Source organism: Teleopsis dalmanni, chromosome 2 (assembly GCF_002237135.1).
Source record: "Teleopsis dalmanni isolate 2A chromosome 2, ASM223713v2, whole genome shotgun sequence".
Taxonomy (NCBI): domain Eukaryota; kingdom Metazoa; phylum Arthropoda; class Insecta; order Diptera; family Diopsidae; genus Teleopsis; species Teleopsis dalmanni.
In genome coordinates this window covers 241,269,061-241,287,287 of record NC_051847.1, presented here as the reverse complement: position 1 = coordinate 241,287,287, position 18,227 = coordinate 241,269,061, and the positions used below count along the sequence as shown (strand labels likewise).

At 29.0% G+C, this 18,227-nt stretch overlaps 3 protein-coding genes across 3 annotated transcripts in view; 2 read left to right on the top strand and 1 right to left on the bottom strand.

The window, feature by feature from the left end:
• Window positions 1–1,585, top strand: part of LOC119677135 (dystrophin, isoforms A/C/F/G/H-like) — a 62,853-nt gene extending 61,268 nt beyond the window's left edge. Inside the window, exon 14 of the mRNA XM_038088401.1 lies at window positions 1,521–1,585. Within this exon, the coding sequence (XP_037944329.1) occupies window positions 1,521–1,585 (65 nt within the window). The remainder of the gene's footprint in view (window positions 1–1,520) is intronic.
• A 105-nt stretch (window positions 1,586–1,690) lies between these two features.
• On the bottom strand, window positions 1,691–3,922 carry LOC119686138. Its single transcript, XM_038100617.1, has 4 exons — window positions 3,727–3,922; window positions 2,651–3,642; window positions 2,460–2,586; window positions 1,691–1,935 (listed from the first exon to the last, which is right to left on the bottom strand). The coding sequence occupies exons 1-4, from the start codon at window positions 3,844–3,846 to the stop codon at window positions 1,795–1,797; spliced, it is 1,380 nt and encodes a 459-aa protein (XP_037956545.1). The 5' UTR covers window positions 3,847–3,922; the 3' UTR covers window positions 1,691–1,794.
• Window positions 3,923–14,386: 10,464 nt separating this feature from the next.
• On the top strand, window positions 14,387–16,716 carry LOC119686126. The gene is made up of 4 exons (XM_038100602.1): window positions 14,387–14,582; window positions 14,667–15,658; window positions 15,723–15,849; window positions 16,374–16,716. The coding sequence occupies exons 1-4, from the start codon at window positions 14,463–14,465 to the stop codon at window positions 16,512–16,514; spliced, it is 1,380 nt and encodes a 459-aa protein (XP_037956530.1). The 5' UTR covers window positions 14,387–14,462; the 3' UTR covers window positions 16,515–16,716.
• The last annotated feature ends 1,511 nt before the right edge of the window (window positions 16,717–18,227 follow it).

Sequence of the window (18,227 nt, the reverse complement as noted above, 5' to 3'; positions counted from 1 at the left end):
CCTATGTGTACACCACAGAAAATACTGTTGATTGTTTCAGAAAGATAACAAATACATTTAGTCCTTCCCACGTTCATGAACACACTTTTACAATGTTATCCTTGTCAATTTAATAAAGCTGTTAAGAGATGAGTGCAACACAAACAAAAGGACACCGTTTTAACGCCATTAACTTTAACGCAAACTTTGATCTTTTAACTAATGAATCCTCTTTCAATTCTCTTCCTATATTTTCCATCTTATTATTCTATCTTAAGAAAATATTGTCTAAAAGCATATTTCCCCCTTTCTGTATTACCTGTGCTGATCATGTCGTGCTCGGACATTAGGAATATCACCTTTAACAAAGGTTCATTTGGTGCATTTGTGGCCAGTTTGACACTCAATAAATTCACTTTAACGCTGTTGGAAATTTATTTGGCTTGCTCCAGTATTTGACATTTTACGATTAGCCAAGCGGCACAATCCTGGATTTGGTAACACTTTTTGATATATTGTTCCCATAGTCGACTATGAACGGGCAGGTGTAGTAATACTTCAACGAATTTTAATATTCCTTATCTATCGATGTGAGTAAAAGGACATCAATAGCAGCTGAAAACTGTGTTTGGTTATTTCACAAACTCTGAATCAGTGAGGAAATATTAAGAATAATAGCTAAGAACTCAAAATTCATTTAGTATTAATTATTATTCACTTGAATGTAAATTAAATGTTATTAAATTAATAATAATATAAGTATTGTGCAGATAACTATCTGAACCTCATTAGATAGCTTGAACTAGATCTAAAACCTATTAAGTTCAGTTGTTGATCGATCAAGTCTTTTGGGTTATTATGAAGTTAAGTAGCTATATAGTTAGGTTTTAATCGTTATTTTTAAGTCAAGTCTTGATCATTACATAACATTTTTAGAAACGCAAACTATTTTAAATTTAAGAACACATAAACTAGTGAAGAAAAGCTGGAATTGTGCAAAGAATTATACTTGAACTTTCCCTTTCTTCGACTATCATATCCAAATTTGAATCAATCTAAAATAAATTTCTTACGATTATTAGATGCTCTTAATTCGTCCTTATCACTTTAACATATATACTGAAAATTCTTCAACTAAAAAAATCATATTCAATCACATTCAGATGGATTTAGTTAATACTATTCAAACTGACTTATTTAAAAAGAATTTCTGTGACAACTTCCAATTGCTCGAAATCCAAGGATTTTTTCCTCTAAATAACTTGCTTTCCTAACAAGAAACAAATAAAGTAGTAACGAACCTTAAATATGTAATATCAGTAGATCAGAGTATTAAGAAAATATACATAAATAGTTTTCTTTTTGGTCACTCTCTCGAACTTCTTATCTTCCTCCTAAGTAAAAACAGTACTCAAAAAAAAAAATTCTTCAAACCATCCATCCTAAAAATAAATATACTTCACTTCTTTCTAAATGTTTAAGTTGAGACCCCCAGTCTCAATGACTTATTTAATTTGATTAATAACTATTTCTTCTCGTAGTTAAATCCGGTTTAATTGCTCTATTCTCCTATAGCAATTTGATTTCTAGTAATTTTGATATATAGCAATTAATAAAAATTAATAAAAACTCATTTTTTATTTTCAAAAAAATATTGATATTATTCAGCTTCGTTAATTTATATCCCTAGGATCCGAATAATGAATTTTGTCAATCGTTCTAAGATTAATAATATAATTCCGTAACATATTACATAGGTAAGACAAAATAGGTCAATAGTAACGTATTTCGGAATTATATTAAAAGCTCTTTGATTCATTTTAGTATTACAGGCTTTCGTACAGCTATCGCTTCAATTTTCCTCTTCAATATTTGGTTATCCAAATCAATTTGACGTTGCTGTTTTCTTCGATTAATGGAAGCTGTGGACGCAAATCTGACCGAAGCTTTAGAACTCTAAATATTTTAAGGATATAGAATTACATATTATTTAAAAGACAAACAAATCTTTACTATTAAAAGTGAAATATATAATGTTTTATATTGAATTTTTTTAAAATTGTCTAAATTGCACAAAGGACCTCAATCAGGAACCTCAAGATTGATCCGATCAAAAAATACATAAAGGATAGAGCACTGAAATTATTTGCGAAAACTGACAGATTTAGCAACACCGCGTTACCGAATCTCAGAATCGTTACAGGCTCCTCGGGAGGTATGCAGATCTAAGGTAAATAAACATTCATTTTTTTCAAATATTCCATTAATATTTTTAATGGTTTTAAGGTTAGACCCAAATTTCCGTCACTCCTTACATATTTTAAATTATGTTATCACTATTTCTCTCTGTCACTTCTTACACATCGTTTTTAATATTTTATTTTCCTTTTCTATCGGCCCTGTCTCTAGCTCTTTCTATATATCTATCTCTCTGGCTATATATCTCTCTCTGGTATTAATATTTTCAGAGCATTACTTACCTGACCACTCGTGGTAAACGTTGGCTTTTGACTGACAATTTTTTGCAGCAAAATCTTATTCGTCCTCTCAATTTCACGCAGTTCTTTATTGGAAAAACTGGCGTTCTTACGCGGATGTCTGATGTTCCTTTTAAGCAGTAAGATCATGGTATTATTCGTCATCAAAATATGTTTATGTTTTGTTTACTTACCTCATTTTTGGTACGGGCATTTTTGCATTATTGAAATTTTTTAAACGGGGAACATCTGGTGCAAGTTCACGTAATGGAAGCGTGTGTGAAATCCGATAGGGCAATTCATTTTCATAGTCTCTAATCGATTCCATAGGATTCTGTATGTAATTCTCTTCATCTGTATCCATTGATGTAACGGAATCATCTGTTGTGCTAACCTCACTGGATTCAGAACTTTCCGGTTCGGCAAAAGTAACCCGACGTGGTGTTTTTACCTGTGCTGCAGCATTTCTTAACCTGTAGTCTTCCATTTTTTTCAGTTTTTCATTCATTATCTCCTGTTGTCGATGATTAATCAAAACCAATTTAAAGTTCATTAACTTTTCACGTAGGTCCTTGTCAATATCGGAAACACTATCTGATGATTTAACAGCTTCGTTGGAGGCAGACTGTTTTATAACCTTCGTTGGCTCATCATTTTTCACACTTTGCTCTGGTGGTTTTGGTGTATTTTTCGGTACATTCTTTTGTATATTCTTTTGGGTATTCATTTGAACTTTATTATTATTATTAATGCTTATGGAAGTTCTTATATTCGCAGTCTTAGAGTTCACTCCTTTAATATCAATATAACAATGACCATTTGGATTGTGTATTGCACAACGGCACGTACATTGCTTGTCCAGAATCAAAGAACTGCCAGGTGATCTTGTTGTTTTTTTATCAAAATTATTTTCCGACATAGTGTCTGTAGCACTCTTAAGGACGATTTGTGAAGCAGTATAAACTGTTTGATCATCCTCACTTGTTAGCGACGAGATCGCCTCTTCGAATTTCATTTCAGCCGCATCAGTTACGTCTTTTATTGATACGGCTTTATCATTGTCAACATAGTCGTCAGAAGACGACGACGATGACGACGACGACGAGGTCATCGAGTAATCACGATGATTAAAATTTTTAAATCTATGTGCGTTTAGCATGCGATTGCGAGTATAATTGTAAAGAGCCTTCAGATGATATTAAGTCATAGTTAATTTTTAATTTGGATAATTTTTTACATTTTAAATATATCATAATTATTATTTACGTACCTCATTTCTCCTTGCAGTTATTTCACTAAAAATGCTCTCCATTTCAGTTCCGGAAGATTCTTGAGTTTCCGAAGTAGACGTCTTACACTTCTCATCGTCTGATTTGATCGTTTTCGCCATTTTTAGCCAATTTGCAAAAACTAGGATAAAATCAGATTATAAAAGGTAAAAAAAGCGTGTAAAACTATAAAAAAGATAAAATATGTTAAACGCAAAAAAAAAGTGATTTTTATTTTGTTAAATAAAAATTTTATTGAAATTAAAAATCATGCTTACTAAATTTTAATACAAGTATTTTTAGACAATAGAGGTCTTTCAGAAGACTCATCTGGAATTCAATATTAGACTGAAATATATTTAGTGCATGAAACTTATTAAAGGAATAATTATTCATACCAATATATATATATATTTTTTTTATATAATTTACTATAAATTAGATATATATTTTCTATATACTTCAATTCAGTTTTTAAGTAGTTTAAAGAACAGTCCTTACACACCGCATGAAGTCAATAAAAAAAATGTTTTTATTAGCTAAAAAGTCTATAAAAGCCTTGTTGTTTAAAAGTATTGGATTATTTTATAATATGTACTAATTATTTATTAAAATATATAAATTTTATTTTTAAAGAAATATTGAACATGATAAACCAAATGTGTAAGTAACGAGTTTTTGGCGATCAATTCTGACGAAGATAAAGGTATTTTTAAAAAGCACAAAGTAAAAATCAATATTATTAATTCCACATACAACATGGACATGGAGTCCTCAGCGAACTCACCATAAATATCTTTAAAATAAATGATTTAAACCTGACAAATCTTTCAGTGAGTTAAGATCAAAAACAAGTAGCAGAAACAACAGGACATCCTACATAGAAACCTTCAGCTACTGATAGTAGTGTGGATTAAATAGCAATGTATATTCAACTTATAATATTAACTGAATGTCTTGCATATTATTATTATTTTTATTCAGTAGGTGACAAGCAGCGAAAACCACCTTATAAGACTTTAACCAATTAAAACTATCTTTCAGAAATGACTTGTCAAAATACAAATACACAGTTCTCAGCAGTGAAAGTCCGTGATACTGTGACTTCCAAGTTTATTTAAATTCTAGAAATTTTTCCAATATTTAAGGTTTACTTAATTTTCCTACCAGTATTTTACACTAAGTACAGTACTCATCCCCTTTAAAAAACGTTAAAAAGAACCAACAAAACCATAAAATTACAGTCTTTGACAAAAATTTTAAATATAATATTTTAAAGAAATATGTTAATTATTCTCTTCACTCCTATAAGTATACTGCATTCTGCTGTTTCCCAAAAAATATGCTTCGAAATTTTTTATAAGCATTCAACGTTAACACCGTAATTAAAAGATCGTATTTTTTAACTCTACGGTCTATGGCATTAATGCGCCAACATTAATAATGACCAACAGAGGTTGATTATTTCTAAAGTATTGATAACAGTGATTGTCATAAATGATAATAAATAAGCATTAAATTACAATATCACCCTACATACTTCCTTGAATAAACGGTACATTAAGTTTACCAGACATCAAACGCGTTATTCCTGGTGTAAGTCTTGGGACCGAATTAACAGTTCAAACTTAAGTCTTAAAGCTGACCTAAGTATGAATTAAGTTAGCAAAGTTGATGTTAAGCCAGACTTAAGACAGCCTTTAAGCATTGATTCATAAGTACAAACTTTGATATTCACCCCAAGCGAAATGAGAAAATTAATTGCAAAGGAAAAAGCAAAAAAATACAAATACAAATTAAAAAATTATTTAAATATTATTTATTAGAATTTGTCTAATATGTTATAGATGGTCAACTATATAAAAATGGTTTACTTAAGTAATTTAAAAATAATTAGTATATAAAATCACCCAATAACGGAATGACTTCATATTTTTAAACAGCCACTGATATTATTGATGAGTTCGAATCAAAATAAAATAAAAAATGTGACGCGTCTACCTAAATCTAATGGAAGATGAACTCCAAAGTATCTTCATTTGCTTGCACTGGCGCATTTGCATGAAGCTCCACAACCACAATTGCTCTGCTTCTCAGAGGCGCATTTACAACCTGAAAATGAGAAAAAATCAAAACGTAAATAAAAATTTTAACAAAAATTTATATAAAAATAAAACTGATAAAAATACATATATAAATAGTAGCATAACTACGTAATTCTTGATAACACCGATAGACCCATTAACAATATTTTACAGATAACTTCAGTTCTTATCAGTTCAACTTACCGGTTCCACATGGGCAAGGCATATTGATGACGTCTTTTGTTTATTGTTTATTGTTTATTGAAATCTTCTGGAAAAGCTTTCTCAGCTAAAGTTCTCTACTAATTTTGATAGTCGCGTTGAACTTTTAGGTTCTCACTGATCTATTATAAAAAATGTTTACAGTTTTATAAGCACAAAATTATGGAGACTTGATTTTAGAGATAAAAACTTTTGCACACGGCCCTCGTTTAATTAATTCAGGGTATATTTGTGTGCAGAGTGCAAAACGGGTGGTGTGCAACATAGGATGATAGTAATTCTAATCTATATATGTATGTACATATCTATGTATATTCCTATTAATATTAATTAATCTATTAGTGGAAAAATACCTATGACAGAATAATTAAATGGATTTAAATTATTATTGATAAATTATAATTTAATTTCTTCTGAATTTGGTATACCTTTTTAATATTATATTATTTTAGTAAAAATAAAATGATTTTATTGAAGACTATCTCGGATCAGTTATGAAATATAATTACTAATAATGTAAATTTACTATATCCTGAAATATATTTTAGAGGTTTGGTTGAAAGTAAAGACTTATAATAGAATTTTTCCTTATTTTTGACCGTAACTATCAGGACAGAAATTGACATTATCTCCAATATGTATATGTGAAGTTATTTAGTAAAATGTATTCTAATTTTATGTCTTTTATGGATAAATGATAAAATCTAATTGAAAATATGAATAATAATTTTTTTTTAAATATTATTTTAATCATTTTTGCATTTCAATAGCATTTGAGAACATTGGTTAGGCATATTCTTAAGTTAAAATTTTTTAATTGATGTTTGAAAAGATCCAATACATATTTTGACAACTTTTAATATAACTTTCTTTGAATTATTTTTAAAATAAATTACAAACACATATCTACAAGTCTGATTTTTTATAATGTCATCAAAAATTAAGGTATTAAACCTTATCAGTGTAAATATAAACAATAAACCTCACAACAACAGGAAAGTAAACAATTTTGCACTCGGCCCACGAAACTAACAATGCACCGAGTGCAAAAGGTTTGAAAACTCCAATTCAAACGTTTGTAGGTCTATAAAATAACTGACATGTCTCCGAAACACATCAGTGCATATCAAGAAGTGCAATTCAAAGAAACTCCAAGAAGTTCTAAGGAAACTTAAAAACATATCAAAAACAATGCCTTGCCCATGTGGATCTGGTAAGAGATTTTCAATGAAATTATAATAAAATAAAATATGCATAAAATATTATATTATATTTTTTTATATTATATTTAAAATTAATTTAATTTTCTTCTTCTTAGGTTGTAAATGCGCTACTGAGAAGCAAACCAACTGCGGTTGCGGTGACTCGTGCAAGTGCGCCACCAAGAAGTGAACAATATAATTCGAATTCATATTTAAGATGATTTTTTATATAAATAAATAATTTGAAATTATTTCCTTTAATAATAAACAAATAAAGAGATTAAAATTAATTAATATGAATTATATCTTATACGTTATAATATTCTGCGTTTGATAAAACTCAATTTTTATTGAATCCAATCATTCGAATAGAATCCGACAATCCCATTTAGGTTTTGCAATAAGGGATGGAATATTAAAGAATAATGTTTTAATGCTTGAAACTATATTTAGACAATACTTAACTCTGACAAAACAGATGTTCACGTATCTCTTCCTCAGATGGAAGCGAGCGTAATGCACTTAAATTGCAATTGGGGAAGTTCAGTAAAGCTCTATATCGTTCTTTATTTCAGTATCTCGGGCGAATGTCAAATTATGTTAGAGACTATTATATATTATTCTTAAGAATTAATTGCTCTATTGTTTTATACATATAATTAACTATTTAAAGAAATTTGTACATTGCCTTGTTAATTGTGTTAATGAGGAGAGGATAGACTCTTCTCCTTATGAAGAAAATGTATGGCAAATATACATATAATGATAGTATATAATATCAATAAGTAGTATATTCTAATAATAGATCTATTAAAAAACACATTTTTTGTACAAGATTAGACAATCGAAAAGACTCGAAGGATAGTTCATCAATTCTAGAAGAGTTTAGTGTGAAACCCATTCTGCTTATATCGTTAAAAATTTATTTAAAATATTTTATTTTCCTTAAAAGTATTTATTTTATTAATATTATTTTATTTTACAGCTAAAAGTATAAATTCTAAACATATAATGTGAAAACAAATTAAATCTCACTGTCATCATATTTCAGTAATTAAATTTTTATTGATTTTCTTAATGGACTTCAGTTCAAAATGATGAAATGTTATGACGAAGCTAAACTACGGTATGAGAGATATGTCGTAGTACCGCTCTATTTGTTAGCATTGGAACATTTGCAGGAAGCACCGCAACCACAATTGCTCTGCTTTTCAGAGGCGCATTTACAACCTAAAAATTTATAAAAAAATGAAATGTAAATAAAAATTTTAAAAGAAATGTAAATAAAAAAAAATTAGATACGAAAAATATATAAACAAATAGCATAACAACGTGTTTCTTGATAAGACCAATAGACTAAACAGTTCTTTACATATAACTTCGGTTCTTATCAGTTTAACTTACCGGTTCCACATGGACAAGGCATCTTGGTGACGTTTTTTGTTTATTATTTATTATTTTCTTCTGGAAACGCTTTCTCAGCTAATGTTCTGTACTAATTTTGATAGTAGCGTTGAACTTTTGGGTTCTCACTGATCTGTTTTGAAACATTTTTAGTTTTATAAGCACAAAATTACGCACAATCCTCATCGATGGCTGCCACAGTTTTCGTTTGGTGGGTGGTGCGCACAAAGCGAGCGGTGTGTAATCTTCTTATGTTATTCGCTGATAATGAAGATGATTAACCAAAATCTATAAAAGTGTAATTCAATTTGTGAAGTACCAGTATTGCTCATTGTAAATATTTTTATTAATATCAAAACTCATATCTGAATAGCAGTGGCGTAACAAGATTGTGTTAGAGGGTAGCCATTATTTTTGCAGTATATTATTTGTGGTTTATATTTATAAGAGAGGAATCTATCTCCGAAGCATAGTTACACCACTGCTGAGTAATTTGCGTAAGCATAACACATCTGAAACCGTATACTCGTAGTTATCAAATTGAAAATCACATTTCTGGATGTTTGATTTCATATATGAAGACATCCAAACTTAATATTTTCGAGGGATCATCTATTATCTAACACGCGCAAAGTAATACTTTTCGACATGTAAGATCTATTTTAGATATTGAATATTTGTACTATATTTAATATATGTTTATTCTTATCTCTTGAGCACGTCTAAGTTTGATGTAATCTATAATATATAATCTCTAATAACGATGATTTAATATCAATTTAGTAGTCTCGCATTAATGTTGACTCAAGGTTGGATTGAGTTGATTTTTTTATTCCGTGGAGTGTATATGATTATTACTATAGCGTTAAACATAAAAAAAACATACTTAGGACTGCAGTTTTTATCAAATTTTAATTTCATTATATTGTTTTAATTTTACTATTAGTGTATAATACAGTTTGATTCAAATGTTTTCCACAAAACTTCTAAAGTACTGGATACTTTTGGGCACTTGTCAGTATATAGCTGGTTAGGTCATAAGACGGTCGGGCTTAGATCCGGTGACTGCTCGTTCGGGAGCTCTTATACTCTTCCGAAATTAAGATGTCCTCAAGAGCTGACATTTTAGTTTGCATTCGAAAGGCAGACTGTCTTCTGTTCACTTAGAGCCGGAAAGTAACACAAAATATCAGTCGCGATCAGAGTATTCTGTTCTGCGAAAGCAAGTCCTACGTTTATTTTATATTAATTTATTATATTTCTGGCAGTTATGATAAAGAATATTGACGTTTATAGAATATGTTTGTATAGTAAAAATCAGGGAGGTATACAATTACTAAGAATACATCAGGTTTTTTATTTCTCCCTAAAAACAGACATATAAACCTAACGCTTTATTAAACAAATAAATAAAGTATCCGAGTGACATTTATAATACAACATTCAGAATTTAAGAGCATACTTCAATACCTAGAAGATATGGATTTCTACAACTGCGATCACTAATTCTGCAGTCATTGACTTTTCCTAATCGTTGACTACTGATTGAAATTTGTATTGACTGAATTGAATTCAGCGTATTCTTAATGTAATATAAAGTAATAACATTATTAGACGGATAGGTTAAGATATTCAATTGGATTTCAAGTATTAATTAATTAATTAGAAGTATTAATTAGAAGAACTTAATTATTATTTTATTGTACAAACTTTATGTTACATATTTCTAACATTCAATTGACATCTAACATTTCATTGGTAATCTTTTCAATTTAATTACATCTTAATCCAATAATAATCGTAGTATTTAAAATAACACATAATATCTACATCAGTATACATAGATTAGTTTTAATGGCATGAGTTATACTGAACTTAATCCGATTCACATGTTCTTTCCATGCAAAACAGATAACCTCCTCAAATTTTTAAGATTTCTTTTATATTTTTTTCTTTTTAATTTCATTGCCTTATAATAATAGCTTTTTTTAACCAGCAAATGATTGTTCTAGTAATCGCGCTTTTCAAAACTCTATAATTAAAATATTAATAACCATCCGAAATACTTATAGGTTTCTCATACCTGAACTTTTTTAATAATTTTCTTTAAAAATAGAATCAAAATTTTAACTTTCAGTTATTTTTATTGAATTTTTTATAAATTTTTAAAAATATGGATATGATATATTTGTTTGATATATTGCATTTGACTTCTAAGTTTATAGGTCACGCTTAAATGAGGCAAAAATCTCACTTCTTGGTGGCGCACTTGCACGAGTCACCGCAACCGCAGTTGGTTTGCTTCTCAGTAGCGCATTTACAACCTAAGAAGAAGAAAATTAAATAATTATTAAATATAATATAAAAAAATATAATATAATATTTTATGCATATTTTATTTTATTATAATTTCATAGAAAATCCCTTACCAGATCCACATGGGCAAGGCATTGTTTTTGATATTTCTTTAAATGTTCTTAGAACTTCTTGGAGTTTCTTCGAATTGCACTTCTTGATATGCACTGATGTGTTTCGGAGATATGTCAGTTATTTTATAGACCTACAAACGTTTGAATTGGAGTTTTCAAACCTTTTGCACTCGGTGCATTGTTAGTTTCGTGGGTCGAGTGCAAAATTGTTTACTTTTCTGTTGTTGTGAGGTTTATTGTTTATATTTACACTGATAAGGTTTGATACCTTAATTTTTGATGACATTATAAAAAATCAGACTTGTAGATATGTGTTTGTAATTTATTTTAAAAATAATTCAAAGAAAGTTATATTAAAAGTTGAAAAAATATGTATTGGATCTTTTCAAACATCAATTAAAATATTTTAACTTAAGAATATGCCTAACCAATGTTCTCGGTTGCTATTGAAATGCAAAAATGATTAAAATAATATTTAAAAAAAAATTATTATTCATATTTTCAATTAGATTTTATCATTTATCCATAAAAGACATAAAATTAGAATACATTTTACTAAATAACTTCACATATACATATTGGAGATAATGTCAATTTCTGTCCTGATAGTTACGGTCAAAAATAAGGAAAAATTCTATTATAAGTCTTTACTTTCAACCAAACCTCTAAAATATATTTCAGGATATAGTAAATTTACATTATTAGTAATTATATTTCATAACTGATCCGAGATAGTCTTCAATAAAATCATTTTATTTTTACTAAAATAATATAATATTAAAAAGGTATACCAAATTCAGAAGAAATTAAATTATAATTTATCAATAATAATTTAAATCCATTTAATTATTCTGTCATAGGTATTTTTCCACTAATAGATTAATTAATATTAATAGGAATATACATAGATATGTACATACATATATAGATTAGAATTACTATCATCCTATGTTGCACACCACCCGTTTTGCACTCTGCACACAAATATACCCTGAATTAATTAAACGAGGGCCGTGTGCAAAAGTTTTTATCTCTAAAATCAAGTCTCCATAATTTTGTGCTTATAAAACTGTAAACATTTTTTATAATAGATCAGTGAGAACCTAAAAGTTCAACGCGACTATCAAAATTAGTAGAGAACTTTAGCTGAGAAAGCTTTTCCAGAAGATTTCAATAAACAATAAACAATAAACAAAAGACGTCATCAATATGCCTTGCCCATGTGGAACCGGTAAGTTGAACTGATAAGAACTGAAGTTATCTGTAAAATATTGTTAATGGGTCTATCGGTGTTATCAAGAATTACGTAGTTATGCTACTATTTATATATGTATTTTTATCAGTTTTATTTTTATATAAATTTTTGTTAAAATTTTTATTTACGTTTTGATTTTTTCTCATTTTCAGGTTGTAAATGCGCCTCTGAGAAGCAGAGCAATTGTGGTTGTGGAGCTTCATGCAAATGCGCCAGTGCAAGCAAATGAAGATACTTTGGAGTTCATCTTCCATTAGATTTAGGTAGACGCGTCACATTTTTTATTTTATTTTGATTCGAACTCATCAATAATATCAGTGGCTGTTTAAAAATATGAAGTCATTCCGTTATTGGGTGATTTTATATACTAATTATTTTTAAATTACTTAAGTAAACCATTTTTATATAGTTGACCATCTATAACATATTAGACAAATTCTAATAAATAATATTTAAATAATTTTTTAATTTGTATTTGTATTTTTTTGCTTTTTCCTTTGCAATTAATTTTCTCATTTCGCTTGGGGTGAATATCAAAGTTTGTACTTATGAATCAATGCTTAAAGGCTGTCTTAAGTCTGGCTTAACATCAACTTTGCTAACTTAATTCATACTTAGGTCAGCTTTAAGACTTAAGTTTGAACTGTTAATTCGGTCCCAAGACTTACACCAGGAATAACGCGTTTGATGTCTGGTAAACTTAATGTACCGTTTATTCAAGGAAGTATGTAGGGTGATATTGTAATTTAATGCTTATTTATTATCATTTATGACAATCACTGTTATCAATACTTTAGAAATAATCAACCTCTGTTGGTCATTATTAATGTTGGCGCATTAATGCCATAGACCGTAGAGTTAAAAAATACGATCTTTTAATTACGGTGTTAACGTTGAATGCTTATAAAAAATTTCGAAGCATATTTTTTGGGAAACAGCAGAATGCAGTATACTTATAGGAGTGAAGAGAATAATTAACATATTTCTTTAAAATATTATATTTAAAATTTTTGTCAAAGACTGTAATTTTATGGTTTTGTTGGTTCTTTTTAACGTTTTTTAAAGGGGATGAGTACTGTACTTAGTGTAAAATACTGGTAGGAAAATTAAGTAAACCTTAAATATTGGAAAAATTTCTAGAATTTAAATAAACTTGGAAGTCACAGTATCACGGACTTTCACTGCTGAGAACTGTGTATTTGTATTTTGACAAGTCATTTCTGAAAGATAGTTTTAATTGGTTAAAGTCTTATAAGGTGGTTTTCGCTGCTTGTCACCTACTGAATAAAAATAATAATAATATGCAAGACATTCAGTTAATATTATAAGTTGAATATACATTGCTATTTAATCCACACTACTATCAGTAGCTGAAGGTTTCTATGTAGGATGTCCTGTTGTTTCTGCTACTTGTTTTTGATCTTAACTCACTGAAAGATTTGTCAGGTTTAAATCATTTATTTTAAAGATATTTATGGTGAGTTCGCTGAGGACTCCATGTCCATGTTGTATGTGGAATTAATAATATTGATTTTTACTTTGTGCTTTTTAAAAATACCTTTATCTTCGTCAGAATTGATCGCCAAAAACTCGTTACTTACACATTTGGTTTATCATGTTCAATATTTCTTTAAAAATAAAATTTATATATTTTAATAAATAATTAGTACATATTATAAAATAATCCAATACTTTTAAACAACAAGGCTTTTATAGACTTTTTAGCTAATAAAAACATTTTTTTTATTGACTTCATGCGGTGTGTAAGGACTGTTCTTTAAACTACTTAAAAACTGAATTGAAGTATATAGAAAATATATATCTAATTTATAGTAAATTATATAAAAAAAATATATATATATATTGGTATGAATAATTATTCCTTTAATAAGTTTCATGCACTAAATATATTTCAGTCTAATATTGAATTCCAGATGAGTCTTCTGAAAGACCTCTATTGTCTAAAAATACTTGTATTAAAATTTAGTAAGCATGATTTTTAATTTCAATAAAATTTTTATTTAACAAAATAAAAATCACTTTTTTTTTGCGTTTAACATATTTTATCTTTTTTATAGTTTTACACGCTTTTTTTACCTTTTATAATCTGATTTTATCCTAGTTTTTGCAAATTGGCTAAAAATGGCGAAAACGATCAAATCAGACGATGAGAAGTGTAAGACGTCTACTTCGGAAACTCAAGAATCTTCCGGAACTGAAATGGAGAGCATTTTTAGTGAAATAACTGCAAGGAGAAATGAGGTACGTAAATAATAATTATGATATATTTAAAATGTAAAAAATTATCCAAATTAAAAATTAACTATGACTTAATATCATCTGAAGGCTCTTTACAATTATACTCGCAATCGCATGCTAAACGCACATAGATTTAAAAATTTTAATCATCGTGATTACTCGATGACCTCGTCGTCGTCGTCATCGTCGTCGTCTTCTGACGACTATGTTGACAATGATAAAGCCGTATCAATAAAAGACGTAACTGATGCGGCTGAAATGAAATTCGAAGAGGCGATCTCGTCGCTAACAAGTGAGGATGATCAAACAGTTTATACTGCTTCACAAATCGTCCTTAAGAGTGCTACAGACACTATGTCGGAAAATAATTTTGATAAAAAAACAACAAGATCACCTGGCAGTTCTTTGATTCTGGACAAGCAATGTACGTGCCGTTGTGCAATACACAATCCAAATGGTCATTGTTATATTGATATTAAAGGAGTGAACTCTAAGACTGCGAATATAAGAACTTCCATAAGCATTAATAATAATAATAAAGTTCAAATGAATACCCAAAAGAATATACAAAAGAATGTACCGAAAAATACACCAAAACCACCAGAGCAAAGTGTGAAAAATGATGAGCCAACGAAGGTTATAAAACAGTCTGCCTCCAACGAAGCTGTTAAATCATCAGATAGTGTTTCCGATATTGACAAGGACCTACGTGAAAAGTTAATGAACTTTAAATTGGTTTTGATTAATCATCGACAACAGGAGATAATGAATGAAAAACTGAAAAAAATGGAAGACTACAGGTTAAGAAATGCTGCAGCACAGGTAAAAACACCACGTCGGGTTACTTTTGCCGAACCGGAAAGTTCTGAATCCAGTGAGGTTAGCACAACAGATGATTCCGTTACATCAATGGATACAGATGAAGAGAATTACATACAGAATCCTATGGAATCGATTAGAGACTATGAAAATGAATTGCCCTATCGGATTTCACACACGCTTCCATTACGTGAACTTGCACCAGATGTTCCCCGTTTAAAAAATTTCAATAATGCAAAAATGCCCGTACCAAAAATGAGGTAAGTAAACAAAACATAAACATATTTTGATGACGAATAATACCATGATCTTACTGCTTAAAAGGAACATCAGACATCCGCGTAAGAACGCCAGTTTTTCCAATAAAGAACTGCGTGAAATTGAGAGGACGAATAAGATTTTGCTGCAAAAAATTGTCAGTCAAAAGCCAACGTTTACCACGAGTGGTCAGGTAAGTAATGCTCTGAAAATATTAATACCAGAGAGAGATATATAGCCAGAGAGATAGATATATAGAAAGAGCTAGAGACAGGGCCGATAGAAAAGGAAAATAAAATATTAAAAACGATGTGTAAGAAGTGACAGAGAGAAATAGTGATAACATAATTTAAAATATGTAAGGAGTGACGGAAATTTGGGTCTAACCTTAAAACCATTAAAAATATTAATGGAATATTTGAAAAAAATGAATGTTTATTTACCTTAGATCTGCATACCTCCCGAGGAGCCTGTAACGATTCTGAGATTCGGTAACGCGGTGTTGCTAAATCTGTCAGTTTTCGCAAATAATTTCAGTGCTCTATCCTTTATGTATTTTTTGATCGGATCAATCTTGAGGTTCCTGATTGAGGTCCTTTGTGCAATTTAGACAATTTTAAAAAAATTCAATATAAAACATTATATATTTCACTTTTAATAGTAAAGATTTGTTTGTCTTTTAAATAATATGTAATTCTATATCCTTAAAATATTTAGAGTTCTAAAGCTTCGGTCAGATTTGCGTCCACAGCTTCCATTAATCGAAGAAAACAGCAACGTCAAATTGATTTGGATAACCAAATATTGAAGAGGAAAATTGAAGCGATAGCTGTACGAAAGCCTGTAATACTAAAATGAATCAAAGAGCTTTTAATATAATTCCGAAATACGTTACTATTGACCTATTTTGTCTTACCTATGTAATATGTTACGGAATTATATTATTAATCTTAGAACGATTGACAAAATTCATTATTCGGATCCTAGGGATATAAATTAACGAAGCTGAATAATATCAATATTTTTTTGAAAATAAAAAATGAGTTTTTATTAATTTTTATTAATTGCTATATATCAAAATTACTAGAAATCAAATTGCTATAGGAGAATAGAGCAATTAAACCGGATTTAACTACGAGAAGAAATAGTTATTAATCAAATTAAATAAGTCATTGAGACTGGGGGTCTCAACTTAAACATTTAGAAAGAAGTGAAGTATATTTATTTTTAGGATGGATGGTTTGAAGAATTTTTTTTTTTGAGTACTGTTTTTACTTAGGAGGAAGATAAGAAGTTCGAGAGAGTGACCAAAAAGAAAACTATTTATGTATATTTTCTTAATACTCTGATCTACTGATATTACATATTTAAGGTTCGTTACTACTTTATTTGTTTCTTGTTAGGAAAGCAAGTTATTTAGAGGAAAAAATCCTTGGATTTCGAGCAATTGGAAGTTGTCACAGAAATTCTTTTTAAATAAGTCAGTTTGAATAGTATTAACTAAATCCATCTGAATGTGATTGAATATGATTTTTTTAGTTGAAGAATTTTCAGTATATATGTTAAAGTGATAAGGACGAATTAAGAGCATCTAATAATCGTAAGAAATTTATTTTAGATTGATTCAAATTTGGATATGATAGTCGAAGAAAGGGAAAGTTCAAGTATAATTCTTTGCACAATTCCAGCTTTTCTTCACTAGTTTATGTGTTCTTAAATTTAAAATAGTTTGCGTTTCTAAAAATGTTATGTAATGATCAAGACTTGACTTAAAAATAACGATTAAAACCTAACTATATAGCTACTTAACTTCATAATAACCCAAAAGACTTGATCGATCAACAACTGAACTTAATAGGTTTTAGATCTAGTTCAAGCTATCTAATGAGGTTCAGATAGTTATCTGCACAATACTTATATTATTATTAATTTAATAACATTTAATTTACATTCAAGTGAATAATAATTAATACTAAATGAATTTTGAGTTCTTAGCTATTATTCTTAATATTTCCTCACTGATTCAGAGTTTGTGAAATAACCAAACACAGTTTTCAGCTGCTATTGATGTCCTTTTACTCACATCGATAGATAAGGAATATTAAAATTCGTTGAAGTATTACTACACCTGCCCGTTCATAGTCGACTATGGGAACAATATATCAAAAAGTGTTACCAAATCCAGGATTGTGCCGCTTGGCTAATCGTAAAATGTCAAATACTGGAGCAAGCCAAATAAATTTCCAACAGCGTTAAAGTGAATTTATTGAGTGTCAAACTGGCCACAAATGCACCAAATGAACCTTTGTTAAAGGTGATATTCCTAATGTCCGAGCACGACATGATCAGCACAGGTAATACAGAAAGGGGGAAATATGCTTTTAGACAATATTTTCTTAAGATAGAATAATAAGATGGAAAATATAGGAAGAGAATTGAAAGAGGATTCATTAGTTAAAAGATCAAAGTTTGCGTTAAAGTTAATGGCGTTAAAACGGTGTCCTTTTGTTTGTGTTGCACTCATCTCTTAACAGCTTTATTAAATTGACAAGGATAACATTGTAAAAGTGT